The sequence below is a fragment of the Mustela nivalis genome (genome assembly GCF_964662115.1).
Source record: "Mustela nivalis genome assembly, chromosome: 11".
In the NCBI taxonomy this organism is placed as follows: domain Eukaryota; kingdom Metazoa; phylum Chordata; class Mammalia; order Carnivora; family Mustelidae; genus Mustela; species Mustela nivalis.
This window is the reverse complement of record NC_139030.1, coordinates 100,855,071-100,872,167: the sequence shown is the minus strand read 5'-3', so window position 1 is coordinate 100,872,167 and position 17,097 is coordinate 100,855,071. Positions and strand designations below refer to the sequence as shown.

The 17,097-nt window shown below is 46.1% G+C and overlaps 1 protein-coding gene across 1 annotated transcript in view; it reads left to right on the top strand.

Annotated features, from left to right (window-relative positions):
- CDK15 (cyclin dependent kinase 15) overlaps window positions 1–17,097 on the top strand; it is an 82,023-nt gene that overhangs the window by 51,053 nt on the left and 13,873 nt on the right. The window contains exons 11-12 of the mRNA XM_082688913.1: window positions 9,100–9,148; window positions 16,264–16,403. Of these exons, the coding sequence (XP_082545039.1) occupies window positions 9,100–9,148; window positions 16,264–16,403 (189 nt within the window). The remainder of the gene's footprint in view (window positions 1–9,099; window positions 9,149–16,263; window positions 16,404–17,097) is intronic.

Genomic DNA, 17,097 nt, shown 5'->3' with positions numbered 1-17,097 from the left:
ACAGAACATTCTAGCCATCTTCCCTTACACCTGGAATGTTTTCTTTTGACCTGAAATCCAGTGCGAGAGCTTCTCTTCATCTGACACCACTGTGGGACAGATGATGACCGCAATCTAAAATGATGCTTGTTTCTATTGGGAAGGCAAAGAGCCACCACGCTTTGGGCTCCAAGGCTTGTGAGCCGGGCTTTGTGTGGTTGCGGTGAACACAAGGTAAGGCAGTATCTGCTGCGTCCCGGGAGCGGTTAGCCAAGGGGGTTATTCAGTGGGCTCAAACGGGGGAAACTACTGCTAAGAGAGGTTTTACTTATGGACATCAGCACCTCACAAAATGGAAGTCCAAGCCCCACCTTTTACCACCTGGGGCACTTGAAGAAGTTCCCTCATCTGCAAAATGGGAACAATCCTGTCCTTTTCAAAGTGTTCCACGCACCGGGCACAGAACACACGTTAACTGCTACTTCTCGGTACTGCCTGCCTGGGCCGTGCCGCTGAGGAGCGCTGTGTTAGGCACAAGGAAGCGGGTTTTCTCGCAGGTCCCCAGAGGCATTTCCTAGCTTGCAGAGGAGCCAGTCCGCATCCAGACTGGTTCTCTTCCCGTCAGCCACGCCGCATCCCTCTGCCTCATTTTGCAGGGTCGTTCTGATAAAGAAATGAAATTACTGGACCTTATCTGCCATGGTTCCTAAGTTCTAGTAGGTGCACACAGTAAGTTAGTTCTCATTGTTTTACTCAGTGAAGAAGTTCCTTCCCTGCTTCGGTGACCTGCCAGGGTTCAGACTCAGCGCAGGTGTGTGAGAATTGAAGTTATACCTTCTTCTTCTTCTTTTTTTTTTTTTTTTTTTAAGATTTATTGATTTATTTGAGAGAGAGCATGAGAAGAGGCGGGGGAGGGTCAGATGGAGAGAATCTTCCAGCAGACTCCCTGCTGAATGAGGAACTCCATCTCCCCACCCATGAGATCATGACCTGAGCAGAAACCAGTGGGACGTTTAACCGACTGAGGCACCCAGGTGCCCCGTGAAGCTATGCCTGTTTTTAATGTTTAGCTCCCCTGGAATTTTTAACTTCCCTCTAGGTGTTAGGCATACCTCTCTGTGCCAGAACTGACCTCTGTGTTTGCTTGCTTGGGCCTCAACCGTGCCTGAATTCTAAGTCCCTAAGAGCTGACCCTCAGTTTCCAAATTTCTACCCAAGCCAGTGTGGGCACCTGTTAAGGCTCTCTCTTCTGGTGAAGGCTCCATTCTGCACCCCCCCACACACACTTAAAATGCTGTGAGAAGCCTGCCCACTATGACATGGGCTGTTCCCTGGCAGAACCCTCAGTGTCTGCAGGTGGCCAGTAAAAGTACTGCATCACAGAAGACATCAGTGGTCCCTTTGTTGACTTCACCCCAAGCCTCTTATGGTAGAAAGAGGGCGAATGATGTCTGCCGAGCAACCCTGACCACTTGTAGGGTTTCTAGTAATTTATACGTGCCCCCTAAGAGGCACATAGTCATGAGTCAATACATACTCGTTCACTGAAATCAGTGACCAGGAGTTAGAAAACGTGCAAGTCTACCCCTAATCACACCCTCTAGTCTCTAATAATCCTCGTTCTGCCCACTTGGCCAAGAAAGTATATATAAGTTATTAGCCACCTTATTTCCGGATAATAATAACTACTGTTTATTGAGCTCTAGCTCAAGTTGGGCACCTTACCTACATTATTTTACTTTGATTCACACAGCCTTATCGGTTAGGGGCAGTGTTGTCATTCCTACTTCACAGATGAGAGCACCGAGGCTCAGGAAGGTATGTGTCTGGCCTCGGGTCACCTAGCCAGGAAGGGGGAGCTCAGAATGGCTAGAGCTGTTGGAGTTCAAGGTGATGCGCACAGCTGTATTGCACCTTGCTTTCCAGCTACTGAAGGGCAAATATGATGCTATAGTAATAAAACAAAGCCCTAGAGTGGGAGGCAGCTAAAAATGAACACTCCAAGTTCATTTCCAAATGATTCTGTCCTTCTAACTAGACTTGGTTTTAGAGTCTGTAAGCTTGGTGACATGTTTTTGGAATGCAATGTGAGTGGAGTCCCCATCCTGGGACCCAGGCAGCCCTGGCTTACCAGAGCTACCGTGTGAACCCTGATTGGGCTCATTACCACTGCACTACTGCAAGGCTGCGGAAAGCCCCCCGGGGAGTTACTATTAACATCTTTATTAACCCGTCGTCCCCCTAATCAGTCAGTGAAATTCATTTAGATACACAGCCTACTTTGATCTTCATTAATAGTTTCTACATTTATTTTTAGTTTTCTCATCTTTAATTTATTTGGTGGCAGTTATTAGTTTTTATTGAGGAGGACTAGATGATCTTAAAGTAGTTAAGATTAGGAAAAATTGCAAATGAGGAAAAGCAGGTAAAAAAAGAATTTTTTTTTTTTTTAAGTAAAACCCTGCCCTATTCCTTTTCAGCTAAAGAAAAGGAGCCTTAAGATTCCAAACATCATGGAAATGGCTCTACCTGTAGGCCCCTCCCCCACGTTCACGGCCAGGGTCTTGTCCCACCCATCTCTGTAAGACATAAAGCAAGACCCACAAGTAGGCTTTCTTGTGGTAGATTTACCTTTTAAGGATAAAGTTTAGTAAATTTATTTCACTTTTATTTTGTATCCAAGCATCAATTTTTCATTCATTTAACAAATATTTACGAATGCTAGGTGCTAGGGACTAGGAGATTAAAAAATAAATAAGACATCGAGGGGCACCTGGGTGGCTCGGAAGTTAAGCAGCCAGAGTCTGGGACCGAGCCCCGAGTGGGGCTCCCTGCTCAGCAGGAAGCCTGCTTCTCCCTCTCCCGTTCCCCCTACTTGTGTGTTCCCTCTCTCACTGTGTCTCTCTCTGTCAAATGAATAAATAAAATCTTGAAGACAAATAAATAAATAAGACATTGATACCTGCCCTCAAAGAATGCAGTCTGGAGGGGAAAACTATAAATAATGCAACCTGGAAAGTATTATTATAGCAGCATCCCTTGGGGGCCTCTGGGAACACAAGAAAAAAGCCCCCTTAGTTTGGGGAATCTAGGGACTGTTTGAGAGAGACAGCTGGGTCTCAAATATGACTAAGTGGGCTTTCTCCAGGTGAGCAAGAAAGGAAAGACATTCCAGACGAAGGAACTTGACCCAAAGAAACAAGAAAGCAGGCTTATTTGACATTATACCAAGCAGGTAAAACTGCTCAAGGAAGCTAGAATGTTAGCTTTGTGGTGGTCCATTGCTGGAGATTAACCTGGAAGTATAGATGGGGACCAGACTGGGAAGTACTTTGTAGTCAGCAAAGGATTTGGACTTTGACCAATAAGCAAAGAAAAGGCATTGGATAATTTTTAACAAGGAAGTGATATGGCAGGATTTAAATTAAAAATTGCTTGAAATACTATATGTAGAATTAAACTGGCGGTGTATCCGAACCCAAGTCCATCTGCCCGATGCACAACACAGTCCATCCCTACACCAGCAGGTGCGCAAGGAGATCAGATGCAATGTGGCCATGATTGAGATTCTAGAAGGCAAATACTAAGTCTCAGCTAGAGCAGTGGTGACGGAGAAGGAACGGAGGGGGCAGCTCTAAAGAACATGTAGGTAGTAGAGTCGAGGGGATTTGAGTTGTGAGGGAGAAACCAATGGATCTCCAGCGGGTGACTGGGCGGTCCATTCACTGGCACAGGAAATAAAGGGGGAAGGAACTGTGGGGAAAGTGGTGAGTAGAGATTGGAACATTTTGCGATCACAGTATCTATGGGATAGCTAAATGAACATATCTAAAAAGCAATCAGAAATACAAGCCCGTGATTTTAAGAGTCCAGTGTAAAAATACAAAATTGGAAGTAATTGATTAAAGAGGTATTTGAAACTCCCGTGTGCATTCAGTAATCCAAGGGAGAATGAGAAGAGAAAGAAGACTAGGCTAGAACCCTGGGGCCCCAGTCCTGAGGGGTCAGGCAGAGGGAAAGGGGGTGTTTGGGGAATGAGAAGGAAGAGCCAGAGGGGCTGGAGAAGACCAGGAGATGACAGTAATCACAGTACCATGAAAATCATAGGGCCATAAGCTCGTCGGGGACAGGCAATACCATGTATGCGTCAGCGCAGTGCTGAGCACACCGAATGACCCTTAAATAGTGGTGGCAGCCATAGGGAAGTGGTAAATGATATCCCCTGATTCATCATGAAACACCATACACACCAGATGACATGATCAGGCTTTAGCTCGGGGCACCTGGCCGGTTCAGTCTGTAGAGTGCCTGACTCTTGATCTCAGGGTTGTAAGTTTGAGCCCTACGTTGGGTGTAGAGATTACGTCATAAAATCTTCAAAAAAAAAAAAAAAAAAAAGCTGTAGCTCAAACATCATTTGTGGGGGTGGACCGGACGTTAAACATGGTACTCCCCCAACCTCCCGCCCTGGGGAGAGGAGCGAGAGCCTTCTGATCATGCTTGGCCCCTTTGCTTTCTGCACCCACCAGGAGCAAGGCGTGGCCTCCCCTTCCTTTGCAAAGACTATTACCTTAGCCAGAGGCTGCAGAGGCTGGAATCTTTTCTTAGAATCCACAGGAAGTTTTGAGGCAGGGTTAGAAAAGCGATAAGCTACAAATGGGAGTTGGGGCACCAGGTTCAGATGCCGAGGAGCGTACTTCCTCAGAGCACCAGCTTTCTGCATCCTGTTGATGACAGCCAAAAAGTCTACAGCCTAGGTAAGCACCAGAAGGGCCATGCTTAGGCTCCTTGAGTCAAAGATTACGGGAGTCATCAGTGGCTGTGAGGGCGTGAGTGTGGTTAAGGCGGGGAGGTGGGGTTAGGAAAAGAGCTACAGATTTTTGCAATGAGGTTTTAAAGTTACTGCTTGAGATAGTGAAATAAGGCTAACAACATTATCAACTATTTAAATGTATGGTATCTCAAGAATGCATTGTATTTGGGATATTCCAGAGGTGTCGTTCAGTAGGCTGCGTTATAAGATAACCTTAGGGCACTGTGGTAAGATTATGGAAACCAGAAAATGTTTTACCTTGAGCGAAGACTCAACAGGGTGCTGGTGATGGTTTATCAGTCAACCAGCAAATCTCTGTTGACTTGGATCTGTTGTAAATGAGCTTTCTTATTTCACTTGTGAATTAGGACTTGGGGGAAAAGGTGGTGTTTTAGTATGGGAGCAACATTCTGCCCTCATTTTAATTTAATTCCATTTGGTTCGGAAATTACTATGTTCGGCTTTTTAAGTTTCCTTTTGCAACTTACTTCGCCATTCCTACTTCAAATTCCAATTGAATTCAAATGAGAACTCCTTTAAAAAGAAAGGCAGTAGGAGGAGATGGAGAAAAATTTGGTCTGTGGATTCACCGTCATTTTTGGAAAGAGGAGGGAAATAAGCTACCGAGAGCCCCGTTCTTTTAGCGGCTCCTGAAGCCAGAAAAACAAACACCTCTTGAAACGGTGCTGCGCAAAATGCCTATCTGTCGGTCATTCTCTCATTGATCGCTTGCAGTTTAACTACCGGGAAAAATCAATGGGAGAGAGGCAAGGTCATCCAGCATGAGGTTATCTGCATGTGAGCGGGAGGGTAGACCACAGTCACGAACAGCGACCTGACTATGCCCTGGGCCCGTCAACCCCTCCATCTGCTCTAATGTAGCTACAAAACACATGGGAGAAGAGAGTCAGGCACAGTCTGGCAAGACCTGGAACCTCAAGTTCAATGTCGTTAATTTGCCTCCTGGGATGATTCGTCCAGGTCACCCTTTCATTGCAGCATTTCTGAGGACTGATCTTTCCCTTGTCATGCTTCCTCGTTCCCCTCCTTGGAAACAGAAGTCTGCAACAGACGCTACGTTCTGCCATTTTGATATACATTGATTAGTTATATTTTCACAACTAGCTCACTTGAGGCAACGAGCCTCAGAGAAGGGTGGGGGAGTCACTGATGAGGGGTCGACCCCACCCTTCTTGCACACCAGCACCTTCTGCCTCACTGGGCGCCACACCAGAAACATCTGGAGATTATGAAGAACAATAATGACAACCGCAATGACAGCAATGCTGGGCTGTCCACAGGCGCACCGGATCACACTCTGTGGGGTGAATGAAGCCTGGCGTTCCTTTCAGGCCAGAACTTCTCCCAGGTGATGCTAACATGCAGCATGGCTTGAGAAACATGGAGTTAGACCCTCCTACCTCTCCAGGATGAGAGATGAAGAAAAGGAAAAGGACTAAGATGAACATCTGTCGAGCCCCTCCTCCTCTATTGCCAAGTGCCTCATCTTATCTCGTCCTCCCAAGCAACTGGAAAGTTATTCCCATTTTACAGATTTGGAAACTTCTGCGTTACTAAACCAGAGACGTTAATTTCCCCCAAATCTCAGAGCTCACAAGTGACAGAAGGGAGATACACAGCTAAAAAAGCACACCTCGGACCCACACTGAAGACTCAGGAGAAATCAGGTGGGGCATGTAAGAACTAGGGCTTGGAGCGCGTTAGAATTTCAATGGCGAGTTATTGAAGGAGAAGCATCAGGCAGAAACACCTGAGAGGAGAGAGGAAAATGTGGTCCGTCGGACCAGAGAAGAGGCAGAAAGAAAAGAGTCAAAGGGTGAGGGAATACCAACGTGACCCTTACCGCCCTGATGCTAACACGAACTCAGTGGAGCAGGAACTATCATCATCCCTCTTCTGTAGACGGGATGTGAGGCCCCGAGGCTTCTGGAAGGTGAGACAACAACACCCCCAGGTTACACAGCCGGTGAGGGCCATGCTACGTTCTTAAAACCCAGCTCCAGAGACCTAACCATGGGCTTTCTGTTGCCCACTATTTCTCAAAGGAAGAAAAAGAAGAGTAGGAATGGTTTTGTTTTGTGCTCAGAGGCAGGCCCTTAACATTCATCATCTGACAAATCCCAATGAATTCAACGAATCACTTTGTCCTTGAGAGGCGAATATGACCTCCAGCTTGGGTTAAGGGAGCCGGCTGGTGATGGTTAAACCACCTTGCTTGAGGGCGCAGCGAAGCAGCTGCTGCAGTTGCAAACCCGAGGTGCTGTCTTTGAGTCCGGACTCAGCCAATTCCAAATCCACGTTCTGCAAGAACAATGCAAAAGTTGGAAAGAGTTCTAAAATACCAAAGGCCCCCAAAACACAGAGCAACGGGCTCTAGGCAGGGAAAAACAAAACACGGGAGAGCACGGAAATGGATTTCATTATGTTGACTGGAAATTGGTTTATGACTGAATGAAAAAATATTTTAATTTTGTTTGGCCAGGAAGGAACCGTAAACAGGCAGCAGAAAGTGGTTCGGAAATAAACATTCTAAACAGATACCAGATATTCTTACCTATCTTTACTGGTTATTTAAATTTAGGCGCAATCGTCTAGAGGGAGGATGAAGAAGCTGTATATACAAGCTCTTCCCTCCGTGCCTACGTGGGACTAGGAAACCACCAGCAGAGAGGCTCTCATTTGATTACACCTGACCTTGAAAACTCTGAAATCACTTTCTTTGATCACTCATTTCACGCTACAAGTCTTGGCACTATAAATTCTAGTTTTAATTGAACTTACTTTCAAAGTTACAAAATAATGTGTTTTTTATTAAAAAAATAAATTTAAGAAAATAAGCCTAGAAGTAAAGGGGTCAGCCCCAGAACCACTATCCCTATCAGATGGATAGTCTTCCAGCTCTTTTTTTTTTTTTTTAATGCATATACAGACAGAAATACACCAGTATTATCAAGATCATTTTTTTGCCCAACTACGATTACGTTCTTGGTTGGATAAACCAGATAAATAATCTATCCTATTCCTATTGGAGCTGGAAGAAGACATCTTTTAAAGACAAAACACATACATTTCAGGCCCAAGAAAAGTGTAAAGCATACATATTATTTTATTTTATTTTATTTTCATGCATATGAAAATAAATGCGAGTTAAAATAATCTTTTCTCGATTTAGAGCAGGAAATAGAGGAATCTGATACGGAACATCCTCTTATAACGCTAGAGCTCCCCTTATCACCTTTACATAGAATAAGTGTTCAGTTAGTACTTCTTGAATGAATGAGAAATTGTCCCTTTTTATGGTAGTTTTATTTGGGGTTAAATAGTGTCAATACCAAGAATAACAGAAACAGACACATTCACATGCAAACGTTGTAAAGAGTGTGGCAAAGGAAATGACAAATCTTTTCATCATCCATTTTGGATTATTCAAGCCAGAATTCACTTCCATTTTTACTGCAAGTGACATAAAATTAGCCCCATTCCTTTCTCACCATGTTGAGCCTTTGAGACAACCCCACCGTCCATCACCCGACTTTTCACATGTGTTGTGTGCGCACATGCGTGCTTTGTTCTCTAATGAATTGTGGGCTCTGCAAGGGGAGGGGGTTCTGTTGGTTTCTTTCTTAGTCTCCCAGGCGCTTGGTACACATTCGGCGCACAGTAGGTGTTCAATAGATGTGTTTTGACTTGAGTGAATCTCGTGACTGTGTGAGTTTGCTAGGGCTGCCGTGACAAAGGACCACACAGTCTGAGTGGCTTAAGCCACAGAAATTTGTCGTCTCACAGTGCTGGAGGCTAGATAGCTCTGAAGTTGAGGAATTGGCAGGATTGTTCCCTTCTGAGAGGGCGCTGAGGGAAGCATCTGTTCGAGGCCTCTCTGCTTGGCTTGTGGACGGCTGTCTTCTCCTCGAGTCCTTTTGTGTCGTTTCTCTCATACGTGTCTGTCTCTGTGTTCAAATCTTCCCTTTTTCTAAGAAGACACCAGTCACAGTAGATTAGGGCCCACACCTATGACCTCATCTTAACTAATTACAACTGCAATGACCTAGTTTGGTATAAGGTCAGATTCTGAGGTACCTTGATGTATCAGTTTTAGGGGGACATAATTCAACCCATAATAGTGACCTTCCACAGAATCATGAAAACTCAGTATGTTCACTCTGCTCACCTGAAGCCTGAACTCTCTTTGTTCAAGCTGAGAAGAACGAGCAGAATTTTGATAATATTTTGGCAATAGGATTTTAGGGTTGTTTCTGGTTTCTAACGTGTCTGTGTATGCTTTCCAGAATGGTTCCCACTGCCGAAGCCTCGACGCCTTCAGATTGTCTGGGACAGGTAAGCACCACCTGGGAAAGCCTCTCTTTCAAGCAGGGCCTCAGTCTCCTGACCCTCAGTCCACCAAACACGCAGCCCCTGAGCACCTGATCTCCGGAGGCCTACAGGGCCCGGAAGATGTCTCCGGGAGAGCCAGCCACCTGTGAGTGTGTCCGTCTTTCTCTATGAACCATTTTACTTTCAGTGAGTTTGGTCATTAAAATTGTTTTGTGCCCCTCGACCATGTCCGAGGCCCTGAGAATGAGGGAATGTTGGCCTGCAAGAAAACCTAGTGGGTTTATTATTCTCCGACACAGAGAAACCAAATAACATCATTGAGTGGCTATTGGGGGGGGGGGGCCAACTTGATTCATGGAGGTCATGCTTTCCCAGGCCCTCTCCACGCAGTCTCGGCTCAGACCAGGGCAGACTTTTATTACCAGCTTTCAACAAATCCCTAGTTTCTTTTACAAAGTAAAACAGATAATAGAGACATTCCCGGAATAGTTAGCTAACTAAGCCGTGCCAGGCAACCTCAGGGCTAAGAAGAACTCAGTGTTTTCGGACAATGACCAATTACAATAACCAGTATTATTTGATCTGAGAGTAATTAGCCGAGGCTCTGTTCTTTTTGCTTCAGTGAGGAGGCAAAAAGGGCAGTGAGGAAAACGTCAGAGAAGGGGAAACAGCTCAAATGTCAAAGAAAAACACGCTCGCGCAGGTGGGGAGAGGAGAAGAAATCCTAACTGAATGTTTGTATGTCGTCCTTCCCTGGAAATGTGGTAGGGTTTAACCCGACTGAATTTTATTTGATTTTTTTCATGCTTACTGTTCTTGTGCTAAAAAAAAAAAAAAAAAAAAAAAGCCTCCATGGAGAGTGAATATCAGAGCACAGAGAGGTCAGAACATAGAGCTGCAGGCTACCGAGGACCTCTTGTTGGGAGGGACAGGTCTCCTCGGCAGGGGCTCTGCTCATGTCTGAGGGCTCACCGTGTCGCCTGAAACCTCTCCAGGTTTCGGAGACAGGTTCCCCGGAACCAGAACTGCTATTTACCCTTTCATGCAAGATGTGCAAACTTTCTCTTGTCGGCACAGTCAGGCTCCCCATCCCCCCCCCCGCTAGAGACGTTTGGATTTTAGCACCACTCTAGGACTTTCTTCCATTTCACTATTGGTTTCCAAAATAAACGGTGACTCCAAACCTGCTAACCACATTACTACCCTGCGCGGCTGCTGTGGGCACTGCTGCATGGGCCGAAGAACATTCCAGAGCCTCCTGCTATCACTACACCAGCCCTTCCTCCTGGGCTGAGCAGGACTTGGATTCCCTGAGTATTCATCCTTCTACCTTCTCTGACCACACACAAGACCCACCACCTCTGCCTCATCCCAGCTCAAGCTTCTGGTTTCTCTTTGCTCACATCTTCAAACCAAGGAGAATGTCTAGGGACATGCCACCTGATACAGTGGCCACTAGCCACATGCGGCTCTTTAAATTTAAAGTGATTAAAATTAAATTTTGAACTTAGTTGCTTGGCTGCACTTGTCACATTTCAAGGGTCCAACAGCCACATGTGAGTAGTGGTTAACATATCAGAGGGGGCAGAACTAGCGCATTTGCATAGTCACGGAAGGTTCTGTTGGACAGCACTGGTCTAGATGACCCCGTGAGAAAATTCTTGGCTCTGAGAAGGACTTGGGGGTTCAACCAAGGCTAGGTGGAATGTTCGTGATGCATTATTTCATTGATTCCTCGCAAATCAAAGTCCTGGTTCCAAGAGGTGGAAACCGAAGTTCTAAGAAGTGATGCAACCTGGCCACGGTCACCAGACTCAGGAAGGCAGAGCCCAGACCCATCTGGTACACAGGTCTCTGTGACTTTGTCCACCGAGTCGGGTGGCAAGTGTGATGGGTAAAGAGGAGCGAAGGTAGCCCCGGCTTTCCTACAGGATTTCTGCAAGGTGCAGAAGAAGCGTGTGCGGGCCATGAATATAGCCCAGGGCACCGCCTGGGGTTGGATGGTGACCCTACAGACAAGGGCCTAGGAAGCGCACACCCACTTGTCAGATTGATTGGAAGATAACAGCTTCTTTGATGTTGTTTCTTCCCAGGGTTGGATATAGTTCTCATTGTGGGTGCCTGCTTCACCACGTCCTGAACTGGCAGCATTAAAAAAGGACCCCCCCGGGACGCCTGGGTGGCTCAGTTGGTTAAGCAGCTGCCTTCGGCTCAGGTCATGATCCCAGCGTCCTGGGATCGAGTCCCACATCGGGCTCCTTGCTCCGCAGGGAGCCTGCTTCTCCCTCTGACTCTTCCTTCCACTCTGTCTGCCTGTGCTCGCTCTCATTCACTCTCTCTCTGACAAATAAATAAATAAAATCTTAAAAAAAAAAAAAAAAAAAAGGACCCCCCCCTTGGAACAACAACAGAAAGGTCATTATTGGAAAACAACAACAAAAACAACAACAACACGATATTTGAATAATGCCTGCAGCTCAGTTAAGAGCGTTGTGCCAATATTAATTGCTTGCCTTTGATCATTTGACTACAGTTCTGTAGAATGCTAACACTAGGGGAAGCTGGTAAACACGTAACTCTGGGGACGACTCGTGCAGTTCTTCTGCAAACCTGAAATTACTTCCAAATAAAAACCAATTGAAAAATTGAAAAAAAAAAAAAAGTGCCCACTCTATCCTTGCCCTTTTCCTCTCTCTATAGATCAAGGGGAAAACAGCAAAGAACCCAGGTGAGCTGACAATGACCAGCCTTGCACTGTAGACAGATAACGCCCTTGCCCTGGAAAGGTGAATGGCGGTAGCTGCGGTGGAGAATTTTATACTCAGAGCCAGCCTGGGCTGGGAAATCAAGGTCATTGCCTCGGGCCCTGGAGAACCACCAGATTTTCGATGTGTCCTGTGATGGCCAGTGGATAGAGCGCCACACAACCACAGAGCCTCATCTTCCTTTTGTTTTATTGTTTGTGTTTCTATTCTGGACTTTCAGAAATAAGTGTGGGTGTCCTCACACCCAGCACTTCCTGCCCGATTGATTTACCATTTTAATCCTTTCTGCAACTTTTACAAGCGAGGTCTGTGACAATTCAGGTCTGCTGGAACCAATTTGTTTTCTGTGACACAGAGACAGGAACTCTCCCAGACTGCTGGTGGAAATGGGAATTGGTACAACTAGCTCATATGCTTAATCAGAAACTTCAACGTGTTGTACGTCCCTCAACCCCAGGATTTCATTTCTCAGGACTCATATTTAGGAAATCATTGCGCAGGCACACAAAGATTTCCCATCAAGGATGTCAGAGCATGATTTTAATGGTAGCCTCTCACCCCTCAAACCCAACAAAAAGGACACAACTCAGATAAAGGTCTGGCTATGGGGGCGCCTGGGCAGCTCAGTGGGTTGGAGCCTCTGTCTTCAGCTCAGGTCATGGTCTCAGGGTTCTGGGATCGAGCCCCACGTCAGGCTCTCTGGTCCGGCTCTCTGCTCAACGGGAGCCTGCTTCCTCCTCTCTCTCTCTCTGCCTGCTTTGCCTGCTTGTGATCTCTCTCTCTCTTTCTCTCTCTCTGTGTGTCAAATAAGTAAAAAGTCCTTAAAAAAAAAAAAAGGTCCGGCTATGAAAATTATGGAATGCCCACATAACAGAATGCCAGGCAGCTATTAATATAATATCCTAGAAGCCTATTCAAAGGCCTGGGAAGATGATGGAGATCTTCAAGTGGAAAAAGTAGGTTATAACAGCATGTAGAGTATGATCTCCCTTTCTTTGTAAAACAAAAAAATACACCCACTTAAAAATAAAGGACTAAAGAAGAAAAACTGAACATCAAAACAATAGTGATCATCTTTGAGTAAAAGGGGTTATCTCAGAGTGATGGGATGGTTTTAATTCTCTTTCTCTGCATTTTCTAAGTATTCTACAATAAATATGTATTATGTTGGGAATGGAACCCTTCTTGGTTCTAGAAATGTTATTAGAAGGAGGGGTTCCTCAGAGGATATTTTTGTCTTTAATAACAGACGCTCATTAATTGGGTAGGTGGGTTCTCCTAATCCTTCCAAGATGCTCCTGGCATGTTTGGTATTTAACATCACAAGCCTAACACATAATATTTTTTCGTCTTTTTTTTTCCCAAAATTTTATTTAAATTCTAGTTAGTCAACATATAGTGTAATATTGGTTTCAAGAGTAGAATTCAGTGTTTCATCACTTACATACAACACCCAGTGCCCATCATAACCAGTGTCCTCCTTAATACCCATCACTCCTCTGTCCCATCCCCCACCCACCTCCCTCCATCAACCCTCAGTTTGTCCTCTACCATTAAGAATCTCTTATGGTTTCTTTCCCTCTAACACATAATATTGATTAACATGTAGCCTATGTGGAAAGGCATTGGTGGGCAAATTAATATTTGTTAATGTCACCTTTCATGCCAATTTTCATTTCCAAAGTAATTATAACGAGTGAAGAATCGCCCTAACAAGAGTTAGAGGAGGTGGCAAATTATAGAAATGTGATGATAAAGGCAGTGGGCTGTAAGCAAGAGTGTAGATGGCAGAAAGAAGATGGCATGTTCCATACAAACATGGAAGTCAATTAGCATCTGTGCTCAAAGAAGCAACATTTGTATTCCCAAGGCTCTTGTCTCAGCTCCCAAATGAGAGTGCAATGTGCCAGTCACAAGGTAGAGATCATCAGGACTCTTGGCCAGAATGGGTGGTCCCACTGTAAGCGCTGCTCCTAAAGGCTCGTATTCAGGAGGGCACAGACTTGGTTTATACAGGAAAGACCAACATGCACTTGGCCCACGAGAGGAAGGAGCTAAAGAAATGGGTGGTAACCATCATAGCGTAGGGGCCATGAACCTGGAACAGAATGTGGGGACCACTAAAAACCTTGACACACTCTTGAGGGAAGGGTTGGGTTAGTTGAAAAGGGAAGTCCTAAAAAAGAAGCCTTCATATTGCTGATCAGTATCTGCTCGCCTTTCTTTCGTTTGTTGGCGATGACCAGTTCTTTATATATGAGTCCCCACTACCCGTGTAAGAAGTTCCATCAGCCCTTCCTGGCTTCTCTAGCCACCCAACACAACCACAGTCTAAATACAAAGAGTATGCATGCCCTGCTAACTCAAGTTCAAAATAGGTCCCCCGGCCTTCCTTGTCCAATGAGATTGCAGCTCCTAAGCCCTGCCTAGAGAGCTATTCTGTAATGATTCCAATGGGCCAATGGGTAGGAGTATGTGGAGAGAACCAACCATTGATTGGGGTGGGATTGTGGAGGCTGCTGGATGCATCACTGCCCCCCAGCATCAACACCTACCCACCCATCCACGCCCTGGAGTTTCATGGAGTGGGTTCAGGGCATGATTTTGGCACACATTTCACCCCACCCCCTATAGCAACGATGCGCTAGATAAAATTTTTTTTGCGAGATTTTCCTTGAATGTCTCTCCAGATTGGTACTAGGCCCTAGTGATCTATAACACGTTCCCCACTCCAAAGCCCCCTTCATTGGCCCTGAAAACCTGCATCTGGGGAGGGCACCCTGGAGGGACCAAATGCCTGCTGGCCTTTTCTCAAGCTGCAAGCTAATGAGCAGGCCTCCACCCCATGTTCCCTTCTCTTTTAACTAGCCTGGAAATTGGCAAGGACTGGGCATTTGCAAATTTTCCTCCATCTTAAGTCTATGAAGCAATGACTGCCGAGTTTGAAGGTAAAGTTATCTGTTTGTACAAAGAGTTGTATGTCATGGGAATCAGATACCCAAAATTCTCTTAGGTAAATCTTATGCAAATATTAGGCCACTTACATCTCTGGGCCAGGATTTGCAGCTTCACCATGTCATGGCCCCCGGGCAGGGAAAGGATATCAGTTCTTTGTCCATTTAAGTTGGTATGCACATTCGACATTAAATAAGCCCATTTATTTTTGCTTAATTGGAGATTTGCATGGCCACGCAACCTAATTCTGAATGTCAGACATCAGTCCTGCGGTTAATTGCCTCCTGCACAGTTTTGGGTCTCGTGGATCAGCAAAGACTTTCAAACATTATAAGTAAATGGGAAAATTAAGGCTCACAAATCCTGCAGGATCAGCCCCTGCTACCCTCCCAGCTTCATACCTGTCCCCTCTCTCCCTTGGTCCCAGGCCAGCCAACTGGCCTTTCTTCGTCTTCTTAAACTCACTCTTCTCCCCTCATCCCCTGGGTCTCTATTGGGCTCATACATGCCTCTCCACTGCCTAATTCCTCAGCTCTCAGCTCAAATGCTTCTTCCTCAGGGAAGCCTTCCCTGACCAGCTCTTCCCAGTCTAAGTCAGATATCTGGGCCTTTTCTGCACAGGTGTTTATACATCTCTATGATAACTTGCTTAGTGTCTGACTCCTCCCCTAGACTAAGCTGTCAGAAGACAGAGTCTTTCCTGTATCTTCCAGAGCCAGCCACCTACTAGCACATAGTAGATGCTCAACTAATAGATTTGCTCTTCTCCAAATTTACAATGCAACACAGGTCCACTTGAGGATTTGTCCTTACTATAATCTGGGCACTTGAAGAGTTATCTCTCTGGGCATAAAAAGAGTTACCTCTTTCTATGCTCCTTCTCAGGGGGAACCAAGAGAGCATCTTAGATAATACCCTAGGGGCTGAGCTTCAGAAACACTGGGAGTAAGTGTGTTTTACACCCAAGATTCACCCTCCAAAACTACCTCTAATCTTCCCTCCCCTCCGGGAAGCTATGCTTGCAGTCCTTACAATATACCCAACTGGGCTTTTCTGCTTGGGGGGGCACCATCCCACAAAGCACCATCCTTAATTACACATTTCTGCTTCTATAATTCTACTTCTGGGTCCTTTATGTATATATACATGGTACCCGGACCCCATGGCGGGGGCAGGGGGGCGACGGTGGAGGCTGAATGAGAAAGAGCACACCGAGGACGGGTAAACTTTCCAGTGGGTCGGTCATTTTTCCACGTGCCATCAACCTGGCCGATCTCAGGAAAACGCGACTTGAAATGTTCTCCTAGCCATCTCCTTTTCTCTCCCTTTCTTCTTCCCTGCTTTGTTTTTCAGAAGGGAGGCCTTTAGAGAAATTCTTTTTCTCTTCCCCTTTTCCAGGTTGGGCAGGGCTCCAGAAGCTGAGGACCTGGCCTCCCAAATGCTGAGAGGCTTTCCTAGAGACCGCGTTTCGGCCCAGGAGGCCCTGGTTCATGAGTATTTCAGTTCCCTGCCATCTCAGCTGCACCGGCTTCCCGACGGTGAGTGACGGAGCTGCCACGTGCCTGTGTGTGTGTGTGTGTGTGTGTGTGTGCACGCACGCATGTAAGTCTCAGCGTCTAAATGTTTTCTCCAAGTACTGGGGAATCACAATATTTGCAACCGGAAATGAGCTTAGGGATCGAGTTACCAGGGAGAGAAGCAACAGGGGACCCAATCTTGCCAGAGTTTTCTACGAGAGTCTCTAAAACTCAAAAGCCCTGGTGGGCTGAGGTGACACAGACCTCCTTGTAACGATCCAAACATTTCACATAGACGCTCTTAGAAATTGGATGAGATGAAAGTTGCCACTGACTTGTTTCTTTTCCCTAGCATCTGCCAGGAGAAGCAAAACCAAAGTTTGCCGTTCGTTACCCCCTTCTCTCCGTAGAGAGTAAGATGATCGGTGACATGGAGATGTCACAAGAGGAGAGCTGGCCTGTCTTGATTGGTAATTTGATGCTGCTGAAGGAAGTGCCCGGTGGGGCGCTGGTGGGGAGGGGTGCTGGGAGGAGGGGCACATCCTTCCAGGCCAGACGCCCACGGGGGGCGGGGGAGGGGTGGACACAAGTTACCCTGAAATCTGCCTTGCTGCCCGGGCCTGAAGTCATCCTCTAAATCTGAAATCTGCTGAGGGATCATGTGGCTGGAGCTCTCCTCATGTTTCTCGGAATGTGGCCAGGAAGGGCAAGGCAA